The sequence below is a fragment of the Bos indicus genome, chromosome 7 (genome assembly GCF_029378745.1).
Source record: "Bos indicus isolate NIAB-ARS_2022 breed Sahiwal x Tharparkar chromosome 7, NIAB-ARS_B.indTharparkar_mat_pri_1.0, whole genome shotgun sequence".
Lineage (NCBI taxonomy): Eukaryota > Metazoa > Chordata > Mammalia > Artiodactyla > Bovidae > Bos > Bos indicus.
In genome coordinates this window covers 80404918-80430590 of record NC_091766.1, presented here as the reverse complement: position 1 = coordinate 80430590, position 25673 = coordinate 80404918, and the positions used below count along the sequence as shown (strand labels likewise).

Genomic DNA, 25673 nt, shown 5'->3' with positions numbered 1-25673 from the left:
TTATTTACAGCACACTTAGGTTTATAGCAGTTTTATTTACAACTGCTGAAACTTGGAAGCAACCAAGATCTCTCTCAGAATATGAACGGATAAACTGTGGTTCACTCACACAACAGAATTATTACTGTTGGCTCTCAAGCTATAAAAGACATGGGGAAAGCTTAAACACACATTACTAAGTGAAAAAAAGCCAATGTGGAGAGCCGATGTACTCTGATTCCAACCACATGACATTCTGGAAAAGACAAAAAAAAAATCTATGGATACAACAGAAAGATCACTGATTTTCAGGGGTTGGGGGGAAGAAGATAAGTAGGTAAAGCACAAAGGATTTTTAGGACAGTGAAACTATTTTGTATGATACTCTACCATGGACCATGTCATTCATTATATATTTGTCTAAACTCACAGATCTGCATCACCAAGAGTGAACAATGTAAATTATGAACTTTGAGTGATTGTGATACATCAAGGCAGGCTCAGAGTTATAACAAAAGTACCACTCTGAAGAGGAAGGCTGATAATGGGAAGCTATGTATTTGTCCCTAGAGTAGGAAATGGCAAACCACTCCGGTATTTTTGCCTGCAAGATCCCAGGTCACGGGTTCGCAGAGTCCAACACGACTGAGCACGCATGCCTATGTCAGGTAGGGCTGAATGGAGAACCTCCAGGTCTGTCACTTAGTATTCCTAAGAAACTAAAACTGCTCTTTTGAAAAAAAGAAATCCTTTACAAAAAGACACAATATTCTTGCCATTCTTGAACACCCCAAAAGCTTTTCGCTTAACGCTCACACTGAGAACCAAGACTCTAGGCCAGCTGATTACGGGCACACGTGGAGAACGCGAACCACGAAGATCCAAACTAGGAAGGAGTGCCACCAGAGGAGACTCTCAAAGGGCCCCCAACTACGGCACCGGGCCGGAGAAAATGTCCACTCACTGCAAGCTAACAGTGTGGAGCACGGTCTCAGACTCCGAACCTGGGGAACCCCGCTTACCAGGGCCCCCGGCGGTCGCTGTCATGGTGACAGTGAGCCTCAGTCTGCGCAGGCGCCGAGGGTGGGCACCGCTGATGACCCGTCACCTGCGGCGAGAAAACCCGACTCGACAGACTAAGAGGAGTGGCCTGAGAGACGGAGGCGGAAGAGGCCGAGGAGCAATGCGCACGCGCAGAGGCTGCAGCTCGAGTTTCGCGGGTGCGCCGTCTTGCTGGCTGTAGTTCGCGTCCAATTGTCGCGCGACTTGCTCTTCTGCAAAGTAGTCACAGTAGTTCTAGAACGTCTCGTCAGGGAAGACGGAGGCTGGGTTGAGACGCTAAGTTGCTGCACTGGGGTACGAATTTCCAAAGTTCGATATATTTTTTCTTTTTAATTTGATAACATCCTAAAAAATGACATGAAATCATAGCTTCATAAAAATGAGTGTTTCTGCATGAGGAGGCTGAAATGCTAAGTCAAAATTTTTGTTTCCCTCTTCTCACTGACGGTTTTCATTAGGAACACTATGAGTCTCCCACCCAGCGCCTTTTTTGCCCTCCTTAACTCCTTTCCACAACCAAACTGGGATTGGAAAAAGCGCCAGTGGAATCAGACTGATGAGAATTAGCAACGTATCGCTGCCATATTCTAGTACTGTAACTAATTCTACTCTGTCAATTGTAAAATTAGGATAACAAATAGCACACGTTATACAAAGGACACAGGCAGTCCTTCTCGCCCAACTCTTCAGATTTTAACATACGTTAAGTCCAGACGAGTTGTAATTATCTCACTGGGTCTTCAATTAGGCTGGATTTTCTCAAGATAAAAAGATTTCTTGAGTTTCAGGAAACACTAAACTTCAACGACTTCACTTAAAGAAAAATCTTTCTGGAGACATAATTGATTGGCTTGTATTTGATCTGCATTTCCTAATGATAGAAAATGTTACACATTTAAAGGGTACAATTTACAATTCACTGTAGTCATAGCATTCTGCAGCCAGCACCACAATTTTAGAACGTTTTCATCATCCAAAGCAATCATTCCCCATTTTTTCCTAACTTTGAGTTCAGTTCAGTTGCTCAGTCGTGTCTGACTCTTTTCGACCCAATGAATCGCAGCACGCCAGGCCTCCCTGTCCATCACCAACTCCTGGAGTTCACTCAAACTCACGTCCATTGACTTGGTGATGCGATCCAGCCATCTCATCCTCTGTCTTCCCCTTCTCCTCCTGCCCCCAACCCCTCCAGCATCAGGGTCTTTTCCAATGAATCAACTCTTCGCATGAGGTGACCAAAGTATTGGAGTTTCAGCTTAAGCATCAGTCCTTCCAATGAACACCCTGGACTGATCTTTAGGATGGACTGGTTGGACCTCCTTGCAGTCCAAGGGACTCTCAAGAGTCTTCTCCAACACCACAGTTCAAAAGCATCAATTCTTCGGCACTCAGCTTTCTTCACAGTCCAACTCTCACATCCATACATGACCACTGGAAAAACCATAGCCTTGACTAGACGGACCTTTGTTAGCAAAGTAATGTCTCTGCTTCTCAATATGCTATCTAGGTTGGTTATAACTTTCCTTCCAAGGAGTAAGCGTCTTTTAATTTCATGGCTGCAATCACCATCTGCAGTGATTTTGGACCCCCCAAAAATAAAGTCTGACACTGTTTCCACTGTTTCCCCATCTATTTCCCATGAAGTGATGGGACCGGATGCCATGATCTTCGTTTTCTGAATGTTGAGCTTTAAGCCAACCTTTTCACTCTCCTCTTGCACTTTCATCAAGAGGGTTTTTAGTTCCTCTTCACTCTCTGCCATAAGGGTGGTGTCATCTGCATATCTGAGGTTATTGATATTTCTCCTGGCAATCTTGATTCCAGCTTGTGCTTCTTCCAGCCCAGCGTTTCTCATGATGTACTCTGCATATAAGTTAAATAAGCAGGGTGACAATATACAGCCTTGACGTACTCCTTTTCCTATTTGGAACCCACTAATCCACTTTCTGGCTCTATGCATTTGCCCATTCTGGACATTTCATTTAAATAAGCTCATACAGTATTTTGTGACTGGCTTCTTTCACTTAGCAGGTTTTCAAGGTTCATCACTATGGTAGCATGTATCAGTACTTTTTATTGTTTTTTGTGGCCAAATAAATTTTCATTGTTAGCATATTCCACATTTATTTGTCCATTCATGAATTAATGGATGGGCCATTGCGTTGTTTCCATTTTTTGACTACTAGCGAATTTTGACTGCTATAGACACTCTTGTACAAAATTCTGGGTGGAAGTATAATATGTGGATGTATTTCTCTTGGGTATATACATAGGAGTGGAATTGCTGGTTCATATGGTAACTCTCACTTCCACTGTATAATCATATGGGATTTGATTTAGGTCATACCTGAATGGTCTAGTGGTTTTCCCTACTTTCTTCAATTTAAGTCTGAATTTGGCAATAAGGAGTTCATGATCTGAGCCACAGTCAGCTCCTGGTCTTGTTTTTGCTGACTGTATAGAGCTTTTCCATCTTTGGCTGCAAAGAATATAATCAATCTGATTTCAGTGTTGACCATCTGGTGATGTCCATGTATTGTCTTCTCTTGTGTTGTTGGAAGAGAGTGTTTGCTATGACCAGTGCATTTTCTTGGCAAAACTCTATTAGTCTTTGCCCTGCTTCATTCCGTATTCCAAGGCCAAATTTGCCTGTTACTCCAGGTGTTTCTTCACTTCCTACTTTTGCATTCCAGTCCCTTATAATGAAAAGGACATCTTTTTTGGGTGTTAGTTCCAAAAGGTCTGGTAGGTCTTCATAGAACCGTTCAACTTCAGCTTCTTCAGCATTACTGGTTGGGGCATAGACTTGGATTACTGTGATATTGAATGGTTTGCCTTGGAAATGAACAGAGATCATTCTGTCATTTTTGAGATTGCATCCAAGTACCGCATTTCAGACTCTTTTGTTGACCATGATGGCTACTCCATTTCTTCTGAGGGATTCCTGCCCTCAGTAGTAGATAATAATGGTCATCTGAGTTAAATTCACCCATTCCAGTCCATTTCGGTTCGCTGATTCCTAGAATGTCGACATTCACTCTTGCCATCTCCTGTTTGACCATTTCCAATTTGCCTTGATTCATGGACCTGACATTCCAGGTTCCTATGCAATATTGCTCTTTACAGCATCAGACCTTGCTTCTATCACCAGTCACATCCACAACTGGGTATTGTTTTTGCTTTGGCTCCATCCCTTCATTCTTTCTGGAGTTATTTCTCCACTGATCTCCAGTAGCATATTGGGCACCTACTGACCTGGGGAGTTTCTCTTTAAGTATCCTATCATTTTGCCTTTTCATACTCTTCATGGGGTTCTCAAGGCAAGAATACTGAAGTGGTTTGCCATTCCCTTCTCCAGTGGACCACATTCTGTCAGATCTCTCCACCATGACCCACCCATCTTGGGTTGCTCACGGGCATGGCTTAGTTTCATTGAGTTAGACAAGGCTATGGTCCTAGTGTGATTAGATTGACTAGTTTTCTGTGAGTACGGTTTCAGTGTGTCTGCTCTCTGATGCCCTCTTGCAACACCTACCGTCTTACTTGGGTTTCTCTTACCTTGGGCGTGGGGTATCTCTTCACAGCTGCTCCAGCAAAGCGCAGCCAATGCTCCTTACCTTGGACTTCAGGTATGACCTAAATCAAATCCCTTATGATTATACAGTGTAAGTTAGAAATAGATTTAAGGGACTAGATCTGATAGATAGAGTGCCTGATGAGCTATGGAATGAGGTTCATGACATTGTACAGGAGACAGGGATCAAGACCATCCCCATGGAAAAGAAATACAAAAAAGCAAAATGGCTGTCTGGGGAGGCCTTACAAATAGCTGTGAAAAGAAGAGAAGCGAAAAGCAAAGGAGAAAAGGAAAGATATAAGCATCTGAATGCAGAGTTCCAAAGAATAGCAAGAAGAGATAAGAAAGCCTTCTTCAGCAATCAATGCAAAGAAATAGAGGAAAACAACAGAATGGGAACGACTAGAGATCTCTTCAAGAAAATCAGAGATATCAAAGGAATATTTCATGCAAAGATGGGCTCAATAAAGGCCAAAAATGGTATGGACCTAACAGAAGCAGAAGATATTAAGAAGAGGTGGCAAGAATACACAGAAGAACTGTACAAAAAAGATCTTCATGACCCAGATAATCACGATGGTGTGATCACTGACATCCTGGAATATGAAGTCAAGTGGGCCTTAGAAAGCATCACTACGAACAAAGCTAGTGGAGGTGATAGAATTCCAGTTGAGCTATTCCAAATCCTGAAAGATGATGCTGTGAAAGTACTGCACTCAATATGCCAGCAAATTTGCAAAACTCAGCAGTGGCCACAGGACTGGAAAAGGTCAGTTTTCATTCCAATCCCAAAGAAAGGCAATGCCAAAGAATGCTCAAACTACCACACAATTGCACACATCTCACATGCTAGTAAAGTAATGCTTAAAATTCTCCAAGCCAGGCTTCAGCAATATGTGAACCGTGAACTTCCAGATGTTCAAGCTGATTTTAGAAAAGGCAGAGGAACCAGAGATCAAATTGCCAACATCCGCTGGAGCTGGATCATGGAAAAAGCAAGAGAGTTCCAGAAAAACATCTATTTCTGCTTTATTGACTATGCCAAAGCCTTTGACTGTGTGGATCACAATAAACTGTGGAAAATTCTGAAAGAGATGGGAATACCAGACCACCTGACCTGCCTCTTGAGAAATTTGTATGCAGGTCAGGAAGCAACAGTTAGAACTGGACATGGAACAACAGACTGGTTCCAAATAGGAAAAGGAGTACGTCAAGGCTGTATATTGTCACCCTGTTTATTCAACTTCTATGCAGAGTACATCATGAGAAACGCTGGACTGGAAGAAACACAAGCTGGAATCAAGATTGCCAGGAGAAATATCAATAACCTCAGATATGCAGATGACACCACCCTTATGGCAGAAAGTGAAGAGGAAACTCAAAAGCCTCTTGATGAAAGTGAAAGAGGAGAGTGAAAAAGTTGACTTAAAGCTCAACATTCAGAAAACGAAGATCATGGCATCCAGTCCCATCACTTCACGGGAAATAGATGGGGAAACAGTGGAAACAGTGTCAAACTTTATTTTTCTGGGCCCCAAAATCACTGCAGATGGTGATTTCAGCCATGAAATTAAAAGATGCTTACTCCTTGGAAGGAGAGTTATGACCAATCTAGATAGCATATTCAAAAGCAGAGACATTACTTTGCCAACAAAGGTTCATCTAGTCAAGGCTATGGTTTTTCCAGTGGTCATGTATGGATGTGAGAGTTGGACTGTGAAGAAGGCTGAGCGCTGAAAAATTGATGCTTTTGAACTGTGGTGTTGGACAAGACTCTTGAGAGTCCCTTGGACTGCAAGGAGATCCAACCAGTCCATTCTGAAGGAGATCAGCCCTGGAATTTCTTTGGAAGGAATGATGCTAAAGCTGAAACTCCATTACTTTGGCCACCTCATTGGAAGAGTTGACTCATTGGAAAAGACTGATGCTGGGAGGGATTGGGGGCAAGAGGAGAAGGGGACGACAGAGGATGAGATGGCTGGATGGCATCACTGACTCGATGGACGTGAGTCTGAGTGAACTCCTGGAGTTCACTCAGGAGTGATGGACAGGGGGGCCTGGTGTGCTGCGATTCATGGGGTCGCAAAGAGTTGGACACGACTGAGCGACTGATCTGATCTGATGGTAACTCTTATGTTTATCTTTTTGAGGAATTGCCAGTTTTGCAAAGCAGCTACATAAGACATTTTACATTCCCACCAGCAATGTATGAGGGTTCCAGTTTATCCACATCCTTGCCAATACTTAGAATAATTTTAATTATAGTCATCGAAATGAATATGAAGTAACATCTCATTGTGATCTTTGTGTATTGCTAGTGACTAATAATGCTGAACTATTTTTAAGTGCTTATTGGCTTTTTATATATCGTCTATGCATTGGAGAAGGAAATGGCAACCCACTCCAGTGTTCTTGCCTGGAGAATCCCAGGGAGCTGGTGGGCTGCCATCTATGGGGTTGCAGAGAGTCGGACACGACTGAAGCGACTTAGCAGCAGTAGCAGCAGCATGAAGTGTCTATTCAAATTATTCGCACATTTAAAAAATTAGGTTATTTGTGGAGATTTTGTTGAATTGTAAAAATTCTTTGCAAGGATTTACAAATACTTTCATTTTACAGGCTTTTATATAATTTATTTTTGGCTGTGCTGGGTCTTTGCTGCACGTGGGCTTTCTCTAGTTGCGAAGAGTGGGGGCTACTGTAGTTGTGGTGTGCAGGCTTCTCACTGCAGTGGCCTCTCTTATTGTGGAGCATAGGCTCTAGGCGCGCTGGCTTCAGTTGTAGCTCAAGGGCTCTAGAGCTCAAGCTCAGCAGTTGTGGTACACAGGCTTGCTTACTCCACAGCACATGGAATCTTCTCAACCCAGGGATGAAACCTGTGTCCCCTGTGTTGGCAGGCCGGTTCTCATCCACTGTACCAGCAGCGAAGTCCCGCAGGTTGTCTTTTCACTTTCTAGATACCAGTTGCAGTACAAAAGTTTTTATGGCCTGTTGATCACCATATTGGGGCAATATTTTTATAGATTTTTATAGTAACTGGGTCAAATTTACTCTTCACTGTCCACTTCTTAGAACTATATAGTGGAATATGTAAAGAATCTGCCTGCAATGCTGGAGACCTAGGTTTGACCCCTGGGTTGGGAAGATCCCCTGGAGGAGGGCATGGCAACCCACTCCAGTATTCTTACCTGGAGAATCCCCATGGACAGAGGAGCCTAGTGGGCTACAGTCCATGGCGTCACAAAAAGTCAGACATGACTAAGCACAGCACAGCAAGTGGACTAAGTGGCATGAGATAATGATGTCCTAGATTATCTTGAAAATACTCCAGCAAAGAAATCAAAAGGTAAATGAAGCAAAAGTGGAAAATCTTGATTAACTTTTGAATCTGAGGATTGTTATAGGAAGAGTACATGAAATTTCATATTATTAAGATTTTCTCTACTTTTAAGTGTTTGGAAAATTTTATAGTAAATATGTGATTACTTTTTGTTTTGTTTTTTTTAGACCATGAACTTTATTTTTTTTTATTTTAAACTTTACAATATTGTATTGGTTTCGCCAAATATCGAAATGAATCCGCCACAGGTATACATGTGTTCCCCATCCTGAACCCTCCTCCCTCCTCCCTCCCCATACCATCCCTCTGGGTCGTCCCAGTGCACCAGCCCCAAGCATCCAGTATTGTGCATCGAACCTGGACTGGCAACTCGTTCCATATATGATATTATACGTTATTTCAATGCCATTCTCCCAAATCATCCCACCCTCTCCCTCTCCCACAGAGTCCAAAAGACTGTTCTATACATCAGTGTCTCTTTTGCTGTCTCGTATACAGGGTTATTGTTACCATCTTTCTAAATTCCACATATATGCGTTAGTATACTGTATTGGTGTTTTTCTTTCTGGCTTACTTCACTCTGTATAATAGGCTCCAGTTTCATCCACCTCATTAGAACTGATTCAAATGTATTCTTTTTAATGGCTGAGTAATACTCCATTGTGTATATGTACCACAGCTTTCTTATCCATCCATCTGCTGATGGACATCTAGGTTGCTTCCATGTCCTGGCTATTATAAACAGTGCTGTGATGAACATTGGGGTACACGTGTCTCTTTCAATTCTGGTTTCCTCAGTGTGTATGCCCAGCAGTGGGGTTGCTGGATCATAAGGCTGTTCTATTTTCAGTTTTTTAAGGAATCTCCAGACTGTTCTCCATAGTGGCTGTACTAGCTTGCATTCCCACCAACAGTGTAAGAGGGTTCCCTTTTCTCCACACCCTCTCCAGCATTTATTGCTTGTAGACTTTTGGATCGCAGCCATTCTGACTGGCATGAAATGGTACCTCATAGTGGTTTTGATTTGCATTTCTCTGATAATGAGTGATGTTGAGCATCTTTTCATGTGTTTGTTAGCCATCTGTATGTCTTCTTTGGAGAAATGTCTATTTAGTTCTTTGGCCCATTTTTTGATTGGGTCATTTATTTTTCTGGAATTGAGCTGTAGGAGTTGCTTGTATATTTTTGAGATTAGTTGTTTGTCGGTTGCTTCATTTGCTATTATTTTCTCCCATTCTGAAGGCTGTCTTTTCACCTTGCTTATAGTTTCCTTTGTTGTGCAGAAGCTTTTAAGTTTAATTAGGTCCCATTTGTTTATTTTTGCTTTTATTTCCAATATTCTGGGAGGTGGGTCATAGAGGATCCTGTTGTGATGTATGTCGGAGAGTGTTTTGCCTACGTTCTCCTCTAAGAGTTTCATAGTTTCTGGTCTTACGTTTAGATCTTTAATCCATTTTGAGTTTATTTTTGTGTATGGTGTTAGAAAGTGCTCTAGTTTCATTTACAAGTGGTTGACCAGTTTTACCAGCACCACTTGTTAAAGAGATTGTCTTTAATCCATTGTATATTCTTGCCTCCTTTGTCAAAGATAAGGTGTCCATATGTGCATGGATTTATCTCTGGGCTTTCTATTTTGTTCCATTGATCTATATTTCTGTCTTTGTGCCAGTACCATACTGTCTTGATGACTGTGGCTTTGTAGTAGAGCCTGAAGTCAGGTAGGTTGATTCCTCCAGTTCCATTCTTCTTTCTCAAGATAGCTTTGGCTATTCGAGGTTTTTTGGATTTCCATACAAATTGTGAAATTATTTGTTCTAGCTCCGTGAATAATACTGTTGGTAGCTTGATAGGGATTGCACTGAATCTATAAATTGCTTTGGGTAGTATACTCATTTTCACTATATTGATTCTTCCAATCCAAGAACATGGTATATTTCTCCATCTATTAGTGTCCTCTTTGATTTCTTTCACCAGTGTTTTATAGTTTTCTATATATAGGTCTTTAGTTTCTTTAGGTAGATATATTAAGTATTTTTTTCTTTCCATTGCAATGGTGAATGGAATTGTTTCCTTAATTTCTCTGTTTTCTCATTATTAGTGTATAGGAATGCAAGGGATTTCTGTGTGTTGATTTTATATCCTGCATACTTTTTGTTTTTTTCCCACAAAGGAAGGGTTTCATGTGTTAAGGGTACATGATACATTGAAGAAAGATGATGTACAGGGCTTTATGAAGATTAGACTGTGAAAAATGGGCACTGACCTGATAGTTTGGAGCTGCTTTTGATGACATATTTAAATATTTAAATAGCAATAAATGGTATAAAGATAAGTTCTAATTAACCCAATTTGGGTAGAGGTGGTGAGATTTATATGTATTCCTCCTCCAGGTGTGGAATGAGATGAGTTGTCTGTGGAAGTATGACCTGTGATTCTGATTAATTTCTCCTGATTTTTTTTTCAAGTTTCAAATATTTTATTTTCTTATTCGTACAGTATGAAGTTTCCTAAAGATCCCACAACATGATGTTTCGTGCAGAAGAAAAACTAAGCATTCAACATAAACCATCCCGTACCCACCCACCCACACACACTACAAAAAAAAGAAAAAACCCTCATTCTCCAGTAAGGAAATAATGTTTACACTATTTTTTCTGTAACACCAGCCAAGATATGCACAAGCAAGAGAAAGAGAAAGCATTTGCTAAAATATCTGTAACAAATAGTTATGTACAGAAAATTCACAAAAGACGTGCTGCCCTCTTGAAGCAGGGCACATGGCAGTTGACATCAAAACTGATCAAACCACTGGCTGGGATTATGAGCCACCTACTGATTTACACTCCAGACTATACAGCCTTCCAATTGGCTGTATTCCATTCTGCCATTAAACCTATTTACTAATTTTTATATATTCTTGCAACATTTGTATTTCCCAAATTAGCTCCATCACTTTTTAGTTTCCCATTGTCTACAGGTACTTGACACTTTGTTTCTTTAAACACAGAAAGCATAAATTTAATATCTAAGATGATACGAATTTACCTGTTTCTACTAATTGCTGCTTCTGGAATCTGGTTCCCTCATGTGCCTTTTCAGTTGTGTGTGTGTGTGTGTATGTGTGTGTGTTTACTGTGTGCTAATAGATACTATATTTGAAAATTAATTTGAGACCTACAATTACTTTCTATGGAGAGACTTTACAGTTCTGTTCCACCTAGCACCTGAAGGAGGCATCACCAGTGGGCGACCACCTTAAAGCAAGTTGAATGCTTAAGAATCTTTGGGTGATGTAGGCAATTCTAAACTTGGCTGTAGTTTTACATAATTTATATTTCTGGTTCATCTTCATCCAAAGGCCAAAACCCTTCGAGGGAATCTCAGATTACTGTAGGGAAGTTCTTCTGTTAGGTTCACAATTCCTGTTAGATTCATCATCTTGTGTGGGTCTTGAACTTTGATATCTTTCCCCCTTACCCCATTAGGCTATCATATTAGGGCCCTATGCTCACTTCTGTTTTTTGACTGGATGTTCCATACTGTCTTAAAATCTCTTTTTAAGATTAAGAGATTTTAAGATTCTTAAAACCTTAAGAGGTTTTAAGATTCTTTTTGTATTTTAATCATCTTTGGTTGTTTTTAGCAAAGATATAGATAGATAGTGAAGTCACTCAGTCATGTCCGACTCTTTGTCACCCCATGGACAGTAGCCAACCAGGCTCCTCTGTCCATGGGATTTTCCAGGCAAGAATACTGGAGTGGGTTGCCATTTCCTTCTCCAGGGGATATTCCCGACCCAGGGATCGATCCCAGGTCTCCCACATTGTAGGCAGATGCTTTACCATCTGAGCCACCAGGGAAGTCAGGCATACTCTAAATATCCTGACAAGCAATTTGGAGAAAGAGAAAGTTTCCCACAGTTCCATCTTTGTTCCTACATGGCCACACCTACTCTTTCTCGTGGTATTCTCTGCACTTAGCACATACTCCTTGTGGCATGCAATCCGTAAATGATAAGAATTATGCTTAATTTTGTCAGAGCAATTTTTTTTTTAGAAATTTTTATTTAGAGCTGCTGTAAGATATCAGTATTTTGTTTCAGTTACCTAATATTAGTTGCTTTATGTAATTAACCAATAGAAAAAGTAGCAGCTTAAAACAACAGACATTTTGGACTCAGTGGGAGAAGGAAAGGGTGGGATGATTTGACAGAATAGTACTCAAACATATAATTACCATACGTAAAACAGATAACCAGTGTTGAGTTTGATGCATAAAGCAGGGCACCCAAAGCCGGTGCTCTGTGACAACCTAGGGGGATAGGGTGGGGAGGGAGGGGGGAGGTGGGGCTCAGGATGGAAGGACACATGTATACCTATGGCTGATTCATACTGATGTATAGCAAAAACCATCACAATATTGTAAAATAATTGTCCTCCAATTAAAATAAAAACACAACAAACAACAGACATTTATATCTGAGATTCAGAAATCTAAGAACTGCTTAGTTGGGTGGTCCTTGGGAGGGTGCAGTCAAATTGTGGTTGGGGCTGCAATTTGAAGTCTTGACTAGGGTTGGAGGGATCCCCTTCCACTTTCCTGGCAGCTGACTTCCCCAAGAATGAGTGACTCAATAGAGGAGAAAGAGAAAGGGACAGACAGGGAGGGAGAGGTGGGGAGAAATGCACCAAAGGTGGCAGCCACAGAACCCTTATAATACTGGAAATGACATCCCATCCCTTCTTCCATGTTCTATTAGTCACAAACACCAACAGTGGTACAAGCTGGGAAGTGACTACACAAGGGTGTGAATACCAACAGGCAGGGATCATTGTGGGCTATTTTGGAGGCTGGCTAGCATCTTATTTTACCACAAGGAGGGGAAAAAAACAACTTTATATTCAGAGGTTCATAATAAAGCACTTGATTTAGACCTATTTCTTCATTTGTAAAAACATGAAAATATGGCTTTAATTTTCTCAATGCGAATGCAGATGTTTTCCAAACGGTGTTAAATATTGTGTATCATTCCAAGCTAAGCTAAATCCAAAATAAAGAGAAGATTTAAACATACTAAAAATCTGATGTAAAAAACAAAAAACAATGTGTCAATTAAGTGGTAAAAGATAAATTTAGATGGTGAGGCTTAGTGTTGAGTAGAAAAAAAAAAAAAATAAAGGTTTTAAATATAGCTCAAATAAAAAATAACCCTGCAAGTATTTTTGTAAAAATTTGTTATGAGAAAAATAGTCCTCCTAACTGAAACATATGGTCATAATCCCAATAATGGATATTCTTCTTGCCTTTCTGCAATTAAGATTGCTCATATCAATCAAATAGTGGTTTGAGAAGCAATGAAACTTTTAAGATTCTAAGTAGAAGCCACATAAATCAAAAGTAATTAAGGAGATGACATTGTAAACAGCACACTATATTTTGTATAAAAAATGAGGGGAAAAAATAAAAATATATATTCCTATTTGCTTCTACTGTACCTAAACCTTGGAAAGATACACAATAATAAAAATCACTTCTTATTGAGGTTGCAGAGTGAGAAGATAGATGCATACAAGGTCGGCAGGAAAACTTACATTGATAAGTTTTTAACATTTCTGACTTTTTAATGTTTATACATTATATATGAACCATTATTTTAACCACAAAAGAATAAATTAAAACCTAGGATTGTTCAGAGGTTTCTGGTTTATTTCAAGATATTTTCTTTTAATGTTTGAGTCAAGTTATCAAAGTTATGCTTGCTATTAAAAAAAAAGTTGTATTCTTATAAAACAATATTTAAATCTAGGCTGTTGAAACACCATAGTCAGGCTACTTCTTTTATGATTAAATTATAAGATAAGATATTCACACAACACAGAAGACTCTTTAAATTGCCTTAAGAGGGAAAATTCAATGTTTTGACATATTATCTACTCTTCAGATGTTCAACTCTTGCCAAGGCAAGTTTAATGCCCATGCCTTCTCATTTTTTGGTACAGCTATCCTCCTGGATTGTTTTCCAACCAGCTACTCAAAAGTCGTATTGCTATTTTAGCAAATTACTTTTTCTTTGTTAATTATCTGCTTTATACATTCATCTCCAAGAGGGAAAGAACTAGTTTATTCATCTTTCAATCAATGAAGCTTAATAAAGTGCTCTGTGTATAGCAAGCATATAGACACAGAAAATCTGCCAGATGGCTGCAAAAAACAAATGGGCTAAATTTTACTTCGTGTATTTCAAAATTCAGAGAAAAACAGTACTCTTAAAAGGCATAGACCAAAAATAGATCATTGCAGATTGAGTACAAAGAACCATTCTATTTCTTCATCTTTAAAAAAATTAAAAATTTAAATTAAGTATCAATGAAGAACATGACAAATGCATTCAGAAACATTTATCTACAAAGAATAGTGCCTCCAAAGATACAGTAACTCCAATTTTTATTACATGTAAAGACTTAATGGAAACAATTCCAAAGCTATCCCATCATGGGAAGAGCCCTCTACCTTCTGGTTATTTTAAAGTAAATTCAGTATTCATAGACTGTACAGTTAACTTATACTGTAAAATAAACAATATATAAAGAAAACATTGAGTTTGATATGCATTTGATTTTATCTTATATGATATCAACAAATTTCACAAATTACATGTTGCTATTTTATTTAATATCTGCAACATTTTACATTGTTTATGAAGTAGTTACTTCCAGAAGACTGATATTTTCCTTCATGCCATGTCTTTGGCTAGTACTACAGATGTGATTTAGTAGGAACCATATGACCAAACTGATTCAAATTCTGTCTTTCCTAGCCTGACACCTAAGATCCTGAGTTATTACAACCCTGACTTTGTCTTCAAGTTGAGATGCTTCATAGATACTTTTCTTAAAACAGGGCTAATATTTAGTGTAGTTTTTTTTTTCATGAGACACAGGAGTGTTTTTGATACAAAAACATATATATTCCACATAAGAATTTTTTTAAAAAACATTAATGATTATATTTTATATAACTTAAATGACAGGATTAACTAAAATATGATTTTTTTTAACACAATGAACTTAAAAATTTTTTTGCTATTTGAAGTAAAGAAGAAAGTTCTGTAACAGTTTCAAATACAGACTTTAACTTATGTTAGTATCCTGTTATAAAAAATAATTACCATAGAAAGAATTTAAAGTATGCAAAAGTAAGTAGTTCCATTTAAATTTATATTTAATACATTGGTGTCAATGAAAATATGCAGACTTGCCAAGAAACTTCTAAGGTTTCAAGGATAAGTTAAAAAACACCTGTTTCAGGCTTCATTTATTGCTACATAATGACTACTTCAAGGGTCATCTGGCCTGTCGTCAATCACTCTCAGAAGTGGTATATACAGTGGTATACTTTGGGAGGAAAGGAGGAAAAATAATGCACTGCAATACAAAAATATCACCTATTTATAAATTATTAAAGATTTATAAAACACATACCAAATCACGTTCTCGCTATAAAAACAATATACTTAAATATAGAAGCACAAAAATCCTGAAGCACCCACAATTATTTTAAGAATACCCATTTAATCAACAGAAAGTCATATATATATATATATAAAATAATAATTTGAAAAGAAAAAAGGCAAAATTCTGATTTTAATGCAAATAATCTTTATCTAATCATGGAGGTAGGTCTCCACTCCAATTAAACAAATAAGCTAATCTGCTTTATTCAAAGAATTATCATATAAGTGTAAGATCTGAAAACTGGTCTGTGCCATTGAAATACATTTTTAACAGACTTTAGAAACCAGTAATTTAACTGGCATATAAACAAAACAGGTATTTCCCTCATAAGGTTACATCTGAAAGGAGCCTTCACTAAAATCGTTCTTGGCATAAAAGTGCAGATACTTTGGCTTTAGCATTTAAACACCACAGTAAATGCTACAAATTTCTTAAGGACAAAAGAAATCCTTGTCTTTTCCAGTACTTGTGAAGTGTAAAGCTTCAAAAACTGTGGATCTCTTCCATTTTTTTGAGATTTAAATATTGTGCTAATGATTTTTAAAAGATCATTCCTGCCTAAAAAGCAAAGCTTCCAAGTTTCAAACATCAAACATATTTTCTTTTAGTGTTTGTGGCATTTCGGCCTTAGTGCTGGAGTTAGTTTTAACAGGTCAATTTGTAATATATAATACAACTCAGTTCTTTCACTCAAAAAGATTTTCTATAATAAAAAATACTAATTCTATTTCTAATGGTAAACTAGTAGAGTTGGAGGTCCCACCATGTATCACAGGGATTAGAGCACTATCAAGATCATTTAGATAATGCTGAGGAAGAAGTCGGCCTTCAGATCCTGCCTGAAATTCAACCTGAAAAAAAAAAAAAAAAAATCTTGGTAAGTCAACCCTACAAAGTGAGCAATCTTGTTTTAGTTCAGCAAATGAATATAAAATAAACTATTTAAGAGTATCATTCTATTTAAGCATGTTAATACTTCATATTTCCCCATATACTACATAAATTAAATTGTCCCTCCCACAGATATTACGAAAATAAAATTGCTACTACTTTACTTTAGGTCTCTTCTCTCTGAACATGTAAAACACATGTGGACCAAAGTTCTGAGTAATTATCAATATGACTTAAGTAAAAACCCCATGGTATTTTTAAAAAGATCTCCTTAAAAATATTTTTAATTTATTGTAAAATAATATTTGAATTGAATTTTGCTGGTGAAAATTACATTTTAATACATGACTAAAAAAATTAACAGTAATTACTCAAATAATTATCAGATGCTTCCTTGAAAAAGGAACTTTTAATAGATAAAAATATAAGTTCTTTTTTCCAATAAGAACTGTAACACATCCTGCCTGAAGAAAAGCAAACCTTTAGCAAATGAAATTATTCCTGTTAAGACTGACCATTCTTGGACTTCCCTGGCAGTTCAGTGGTTAAGATTCCACTCTTGCACTGCAAGGGACATGGGCTGTATTGTGGGTTGGGGAACTAAGATACCACATGCTGCACAGCACAGCCAAAAAAAAAAGAAAAAGATTGACTGTTCTAATGAAAAACCTGGAGTGAAATCTATTATACTGGATGTTGGAAGCAGCTAAAAATGCACGTTAAAATACTACTGGAGTACCATTTTTTAACCTAGTAAATTGGTAAAGTTCAAAAGTTTGATTATATGCTGCCTTGATAAGAATGTGAGAGAAAGAATACTATCATAAATTGTGGCAGAAGTATAAACTGTCATAACCTCTATTTGAGACAATATGGTAATATCTACTGAGTACATACTTGGACCTGGGAGTTCCAGGAATGTTATATACTCACAGTTAAGCAAAAGCAAAATATTGTGGATACCTTAAATATCAAGCAGTACATACTAAACATGCATAAGAACTAAATAAATTATGGTACATTTATATAGTCAACTACTACTATGCAACTTTTAAAAAGAATATGTTAAAATAAATAAATAAATAAAAAGAGTATGTTATTAATATGAAGTCTCCCTAAGATATATTAAGTTAAAGAAGCATTGCTTTTTTAAAAAAAGTGAAAAAAGTACAACAAAAAGGACATACAAACTTACTTGCTCATACATGTAAATTACAAAGAATACATAGAAATGGATAACATTTGACTGCCTGATTAGGAAGGGAGGATGAAGCAGAGTATGGAAGTGGACTAAAGTGTTAGGAGTCAAGGGCAGGAAGGAGGTCTTTTCAGGGCTATTATCTCAGCAACTCTACTGAAACCATTTACATTGTAGCCTGGAGTTAGTACCTCTAGAGGTCACCAATTAAATAGAGAATTGTGTGAATGCTGCTCTCTGAAAATGTTTAATGAGGTGGCCCTGATATATATATACACATTTGTGAGATAATACCCCTGGAAACTCCTGCTCAGGATCCTACCAGACCTTGCCCTATGTATGTCTTCATGTGCGTATCCTTTAATGAATTTACAAACACAAGAAAATGTTTCCCTGAGTTCTGTGAGCCACTCTAGCAAATTAATTAAACACAAGGAGGACGGAGGTGTCATTGGAATTTCCAATCCATAACTGGTTGGTCAAAAACACAGGTGACAGCTGTGACTCACATATGAAGTAGGGGAGGAGGCAGTCTGGTAAGACCTGGAGGTTCTGATGCTATCTCTGGGTGAAAAAAGTGACACTCAGTCATGTCAGACTCTTTGCGACCCCATGGACCACAGCCCGCTAGGCTCCTCTGTCCATGATCCGGATTTCCCAGGCAAGAATACTGGAGTGGGTAGCCATTCCCTTCTCCAGCGGGGGTCTTCTCAACCCAGGGATCAAACCCGTCTCCTGCTTTGCAGGCAGATTCTTTACCATCTGGGCCACCAGGGAAGTCCCTCTCTGTGTAGATCAGTCAAAATCAAGTTGAATTCTTAAGATAACCTGCTTGTGTCTGAGAATTGCTTACTGGTGTGGGGGAAAGCCTCTACACATCTGGTGACCAAGTGTCTTCTGTGACTAGTTAAAAGAGACACACTGGAAAGAAATAGTAGGGAAGAAATGGTTTTTCCCTACACAGGAGGAAAAAACTGAAATTTCCCCCTTTTTAACACTTCAGACTTTCATGATTTTAAACCACATAAATATAGAATCTAGCCAGCATAATTTAAAAACCTACTTATCAAGCAGGAATGTTGTAGTGTAGGGATCAGTAAGCTATGTATGGCCTGTGAGTCGATGTGGCCCACCCACTGTTTTCGAAAACAAAGTTTCACTGAACACAGCTAAGTTTGTTTATATACTGTCTATAGCTGCTTTCACACTACAATGGCAGAGTAAGTAGCTGTGAAAGAAAATGGATAGCCCACAATGCCTCAATTATTTATTGTCTGGCCTTTTACCAAAAAAAAAAATTCATGGGCCCCTGCTGTGGACAGTAAAGGAGAAGATGTACATGAAGTACATACCAAATATTAATGTTCAACAAATTTTAGTTCTCTCCAGTCATCCCAAAGTAAAAGGTTAAAAAACTTTTGATTATTTTAATATAAGATATATTCAGTTCAGAAGTACATCAGAAAAACATGTCTCACCATATCAGTGTCAATGGAAACTCTGAGGCCAATTTTATTCATTCCATTACTCTTTAGAATTTTCAAGTGAGGGCACAGTGCAGCACTACAAGCCATGGCGATTTCTTTTGCAAACTGGTAACGAGTTGCTGAAATAGATAAATCCTGGTCCTTTAGAAAGTAGAATACCTGAAATATATTCAATTAGGAAACAAGTCATGATTAAGACTAAAAGTAACTTTAAAAATGCAATTGCTAATTTCAATTGAACTTTATGAATAAAATTCCAAGGTTGGTGCCATGAAATTTACTAATTAAGAACATTCTTGATATTTGGGCTGATCTATAAGTAAAAACTTAAAACCAAAGGTTAGGAGATACAGGAATGACTTAGCTGTTTTTGCCTAAAGTTAACTTGTAGCAACAAAAGCTTTGTTAACTCAGTTTAAAGAAGAGTATTAGTGAGTCCATCTTACAATATACCCATCTTATAAAGACATCTTAATGAAGTTAAGATCAAACAAAGAAATAATGTTCTGTAATTTCAGTATCCTCTATAGTTTCTGTATCTTGTACGTACCTAAAATCACAAATACCTAAGAAATTAGTAACATTGATTGACCCAAGAGGTAGAATGAGGGGGAATATGCAGGTAGACTAAGGGGCTGGGAGGGTATAGTTTCATATTACCTTTAATCATATTTTAAAAAATTGGAACAAGTAAAAATGACTTCCATATGTGAATTCTGATTATAAACTAATATCTATAAAATATTTTATTTTTTGTAAAATAAGAGAAAAATGAAAACACTATGGTCAGATAACATGTTATTGCATAAACAAAGATGGCAGTGCTGCCAAAACCTTAACTCTGAGCTGACAGGCAGTACCACCATATAATAAACTGAAATAATCCTATGGGGATCCAGATCTGGTGGATAAAAGGCAGTCTGGGGTGGAGATATGTGTGTCTCAAGATATAATGTAAAGTGTAATAAGCTGCACTGAAACATTCAGAGGTTGAATACTGTGAAATCTCCAAGTTAACAAAGATATATCCAAACACAGCATGTAAACAGAAGGGATCATTTTTCTATGATACCTCAGTACACTTTACAATCTTCTCATCAGTTTCAAAATCTGCTTCCAGTTTTATTTTTTCACTTGGAAATCCTTGTAATGACATTCCATCCACTGAACTAATAACACTGCAGAAAAAATGTAATAGAATTATTAACCAAAGTGCTTTCTATGAAGTGTATTATAAGACTTGAAGAAATGGAATAAGGATAAAAATCATGAAAGCTATTAATTTAAAGCAGCAGTTAAGACATCTCAATTACATAAAAAATAATTAAAACTGTAGTTCACATTCATTTACCAAGATTTTTTAAATTGTGTAGCAAATTATATCTACTTTTTCAAATCCCCAATTCAGACCTAAGGTTTAAACTACCTTAAATAGTCTCCTAACAGAAAAACTATCTCATGTATTTCAAAAACTCTATTTTGGAATCCTTCAGCATTAGCCCTCTTCTTCCTTTTTTGTTCCAGATCCCTTAGGCAGTCTCCAAAAAAAAGAAAGAAAATGGGTAAGAGGGAATGGCAGTAATACTCTATAAGGCCTCTAATTTAAACATATCTTATTGAATTCAGTTGTATTTACAATGGATCAATGTAATACAGAATAAACATCCAAAGGATTCCATTACTTACAAAAAATGATTGTGGGAGTAAAACCACCATATGACCCAGCAATCCCACTCCTAAGCATACACCCTGAGTAAACCAAAACTGAAAAAGACACGTGTATCCCACTGTTCATTACAGAACTATTTACAATAGCTAGAACATGGAAGCAACCTAGATGTCCACTGACAGGTGAATGGATGAAAAAGATGTGATACATATACACAATGGAATATTACTCAGCCATAAAAAGGAACGCATTTGAGTCAGTCCTAATGAGGCGGAGGAACCTAGAACCTATTATACAGATTGAACTATGTCAGAAAGAGAAAAATAAATATTATATTCTAATGCATGTATACAAAATCTAGAAAAATGGTACTGAAGAATTTATTTAAAGGGCAGCAATGGAGAAACATAGAGAATAGACTTATGGACACGGGGAGAGGGGAGGAGAGGGTGAGATGTATGGAAACAATAACATGGAAACGTACATTACCATATGTAAAATAGATAGCCAATAGGAATTTGCTGTTTGGCTCTGGAAACTCAAACAGGGGCTCTGTATCAACCTAGAGGGGTGGATGGGGAGGGAGATGGGAGGGAAGTTGAAAGCGGAGGGGATATATGTATACCTATGGCTGATTCATGTTGAGGTTTGACAGAAAACAACAAAATTCTATAAAGTAATTATCCCTCGATAAAAAATTAATTTAAAAAATTGTGAAATAATTTCACAGAAATACATATCTGGTATATAAAAGGTAGTTTGGGGTGAAATATGTATGTCTCAAGGTACCATACAGCAGTCAAAGTCGCTTGTCTTTCATAGACCTGGCATCAAGCCTAAAGTGCTCCACAATGCACACTGTATCACTGGCCCCCTCCCAAACTGACCACCCTTTAATAACTTACAGCATCCTAGATAAAGAAATACACGTGATGCTGGTTAGGTACATTTCTGGAAAAAATACTGCACTTAGTAATTAAAGTATATGCATTAAAATTAATGGTATAATTCTATATTTATAAAATATTTGATTTTCTTAACAGCATACTTTTATCCTTTCTCCTCCATCACATCAGTTACATTTTGATAACAAAAAATTCCTACCCTTTGTTTCCTTTTTCTTCAGAATCTACCCAGCAGATGTCCACATATTCTCTCATGTCTACAGCATCAACTTTCCCACATGTAATTTTAAAGTCTTTTTGTTCTCGTAGAGCTAGCCGCAAGCCATCCATAGTCTCTGGAGTTATTTGTACCATTAAGCCATCTAAAAATAAAGAGTTATATTTCACATTTCTTTTACTAATATAAATTTATATGTCTATGCCATAAATTTTGCCATCAAAATATGTTCCACACAAGTTTTAAATCATATTTTAAATCACTTTGATGATTGTTTTCTGTCAGAAAACATCTCTGGACAACAGGAAGTACAATACCATGGTTCCTACAGGAATATTCAATAGGTTAAGCCCACAACTGTCCAAGCTCTCTGAGGACAACTTCTGCTTGGTTACCATTAAAACTACAATGGCCCTTCTGGGCTAAGAAGTGAAAGATAAGGGTTTAGGGAAGACTGAAATCTGTGGTCAAGACACTAAAAAGAGAAGCACCTGGAGATTGTGTTCAAGGGTCTCTTTGAGTCCGTGGACTGGAACTCAGGACACAATAGTGACCTTAGATGAGGCCCAACAGAAAACAGCTATTATACACTTGGAACAGAACAGAGATACTAGAATTCAAGCAATGTTGGGAGATATTGGTAGTCCCAGTTCAGTTCAGTTCAGTCCAGTCACTCAGTCGGATCCGACTCTTTGTGACCCCATGAACTGCAGCACGCCAGGCTTCCCTGTCCATCATCAACTCCCAGAATTTACTCAAACTCATGTCCATTGAGTCTGTGATGCCATCCAACCATCTCATCCTCTGTCATCCCCTTCTCCTCCTGCCCTCAATCTTTCCCAGCATCAGGGTCTTTTCAAATGAGTCAGCTCTTCACAACAGGTGGCCAAAGTACTGGAGTTTCAGCTTCAACATCAGTCCTTCCAATGAACACCCAGGACTGATCTCCTTTAGGATGGACTGGTTGGATCTCCTTGCAGTCCAAGGGACTCTCAAGAGTCTTCTCCAACACCACAGTTCAAAAGCATCAATTCTTCAGCACTCAGCTTTCTTTACAGTCCAACTCTCACATCCATACATGACCACTGGAAAAGCCATAGCCTTGACTAGACAGATCTTTGTTGGCAAAGTAATATCTGTGCTTTTCAATATGCTATCTAGGTTGGTCATAACTTTCCTTCCAAGGAGTAAGTGTCTTTTAATTTCATGGCTGCAGTCACCAACTGCAGTGATTTTGGAGCCCAGAAAAATAAAGTCGGACACTGTTTCCACTGTTTCCCCATCTATTTCCCATGAAGTGGTGGGACCGGATGCCATGATCTTCGTTTTCTGAATGTTGAGCTTTAAGCCAACTTTTTCACTCTCCTCTTTCATCAAGAGGCTTTTTAGTTCCTCTTCACTGTCTGCCATAAGGGTGGTGTCATCTGCATATCTGAGGTGATTGATATTTCTCCCGGCAACCTTGATTCCAGCTTGTGCTTCTTCCAGCCCAGTGTTTCTCATCATGTACTCTGCATAGAAGTTAAATAAGCACGGTGACAATATACAGCCTTGACGTACTCCTTTTCCTATCTGGAACCAGTCTGTTCAAAATTTCATTACTGGAGAACTGTCATTTTTTTGACTGGTCAGGTGGTTTCTGGAAGACTCCTCCCTAGGAGACTCTGTATACAATGTCTTTATTTGACTGGACTCTTAAGCTTGCCCAGTGAAAAATAAGTCTTTTCTCAGGGAACATCTGTCAAAAAAAATTAGCGGCCAGTGATCAACATCATAGCTGCCTGTGGCAGCAGATAATAGTAGAGGCAAACAATAGGCCAAGCAAATACTTACAGGAAAATCTGGGGAATGAGATGTCCATAAGTACTCTGAAAGGCTCTAACATATATCTGGGAGTTCAGGAGGCCTCATGCATGTGCAATACTGAGTGCACGCCCAGGGTGTGTGTATGCTAAGACCAGACCTGAGAAGACCCTAAGCTCTCACCTCAGACTGACCTTCAGGCTATAAACAAACAAGAAATGCAGGTTAAGGCAGAGTTGTCAGGCTTGAGGTAGACCCAAATATTAGTCATGTTCTAGTTCTTGGCTGAGTGATGATTCAGGTAAGTTTGAGGTATTATGCTTTGTAACTTACATATATTCTTTTGTAAGTATCAAATACATTTTTAAAAGAAGATAGAAAACATATTTACATTAAAGCAATCTTAAAGAAGAAACTCATACCTTCAACTATGCTGGACTTAGCAAGAAATCCTGAAGATGCTTTTAGAGCTCCATTGAATACCACAAAACTTGCACCTGTCACTGATTAAAAAAAAAAACAACAATAATAATTATGTTTTAAACTGCTCTTTTTATGGTATATGATATTTGTTAAATGCATGGTCAGAGAAGTTCCGCCATGCCACATAGTGCACCCAATGGAAAAAAAAGTGGAAGAAAGGTGTGTGTATGGAGGGGTATTGCTTAAATATACACACAAGCAAGAAGTCTCCAAAAGGATATACCAAAAATTGATAATGTTGGTTTTGTTGCCTGTAGGGAGTGGAAAAGGGTAGTTTTATAAATCATTCTTACACTTATCTACCCTGTGCTTCCTGCTAATAGGCATTGCAGCAGAGCTTGCAAAACACTCTGGCAAAAACACTCCAGAGAACCCACTATATGAGACACACTAAACCTGAAGATATCAAAATAAATACTGTACTCCAAGTCTTTAAACCTAATGTTGCCCAAGATAAAACACACACATGCACACACACACAAATTAGAAGCAATTTTTTTCCGTTTCTATAGCTAAATATTTAAAGCATACTGTTTCATCATCATCAATTCAGCAAATAAGTAAAACATCTATATATATATTCCCTCTTTGAAAGGAATTCTATTTTTTGAGATGGTTTTATGGATCAACACTAGGAACCAATACTCACCTTTTCTAGGATGGCCAGTAGCACTGTTGGCCTGTGTCTGATAAACTCCATCATTCTGTATACAGACTAGATGAGAATCTGCTTCTGTACTGAAACTGGCTCCAATGCTAATGACATGCTCATTAGAAGAATTTATTACTTTCATTACCTAGGGAAAAAATACTCATTTAGAAACAGTTTTAACATTTTATGCCTTTATTAGTTACAATAATTCAAAGAGTCATATTTCTGACCACCTTTATCAAGCTTTTAGTCTGGACAACTCCCTGAGAATGAGTCAGAAACAAATGCTTTAAGATAAAATTGCCTCAATTAAAAAACAGATAAAAATAGTAAGAAAAAGAAAAAATAGGATTAAACATATCCTCTACTAGGCAACAAATCTTAAATTTCAACAATAACTTTTTCCTGCCATTATATATTAGTCCAATTCAGAACAAGAAATTTAACACACTTCTAAAGAAATCTAATGTTCAATATTTTCAAAACTTGAATAAATTAATTACACTTACATCACTGTATTTTTTCCGAGGTATTTTTATGCAGCTCTTCCCCATTTCCATATGAATCAACAGCTGATCTATATTATGCAAGGTATACTGGTAATTTCGAAGGTCCTACGTAAAACAATGACATTTCATAAAACTCAAAACTACTATCCATGAACATTTACCCATTCATTAAATCCTTTTTTTAAAGAGTATCTGTCATTTTTAAACTTGTTATACATAACTATCAAAATGCCATCCAGAAAGCAATGCCAACTTCACAAACAAACTAATCCTTCCAACTACTTTATAATAATATAAAAAATATTCTCAGGAAGAACTCTGTAGTATTTGAGGGTGTTCTAATCTTTTCTTTGGGGCTTCCTTGGTGGCTCAGATGGTAAAGAATCT

At 37.7% G+C, this 25673-nt stretch overlaps 2 protein-coding genes and 1 long non-coding RNA gene across 9 annotated transcripts in view; 1 reads left to right on the top strand and 2 right to left on the bottom strand.

Moving 5' to 3' along the window:
• FAM151B (family with sequence similarity 151 member B) overlaps positions 1-1144 on the bottom strand; it is a 33418-nt gene extending 32274 nt beyond the window's left edge. Inside the window, exon 1 of one of the 2 annotated variants that reach the window (XM_070793976.1) lies at positions 1002-1144. In XM_070793976.1, the coding sequence (XP_070650077.1) occupies positions 1002-1026 (25 nt within the window). In that variant the 5' untranslated portion in view covers positions 1027-1144. The remainder of the gene's footprint in view (positions 1-1001) is intronic. The other variant, XM_019965373.2, reaches the window with a different exon arrangement.
• Positions 1145-1223: 79 nt separating this feature from the next.
• The window catches only part of LOC139184223 (uncharacterized), a 41377-nt gene continuing 16927 nt past the window's right edge, over positions 1224-25673 (top strand). Inside the window, exon 1 of the long non-coding RNA XR_011567789.1 lies at positions 1224-1335. This is a non-coding gene — a long non-coding RNA (uncharacterized lncRNA). The remainder of the gene's footprint in view (positions 1336-25673) is intronic.
• The window catches only part of ZFYVE16 (zinc finger FYVE-type containing 16), a 51658-nt gene continuing 39628 nt past the window's right edge, over positions 13644-25673 (bottom strand). For all 6 annotated transcript variants that reach the window (XM_070793972.1, XM_019965371.2, XM_019965372.2 and 3 more), the window contains 7 exons: positions 25287-25391; positions 24775-24922; positions 24065-24145; positions 21822-21984; positions 20121-20226; positions 19040-19207; positions 13644-16323 (listed from right to left, as the gene is read on the bottom strand). In XM_070793972.1, coding sequence (XP_070650073.1) covers positions 16159-16323; positions 19040-19207; positions 20121-20226; positions 21822-21984; positions 24065-24145; positions 24775-24922; positions 25287-25391 — 936 coding nt within the window. In that variant the 3' untranslated portion in view covers positions 13644-16158. The remainder of the gene's footprint in view (positions 16324-19039; positions 19208-20120; positions 20227-21821; positions 21985-24064; positions 24146-24774; positions 24923-25286; positions 25392-25673) is intronic.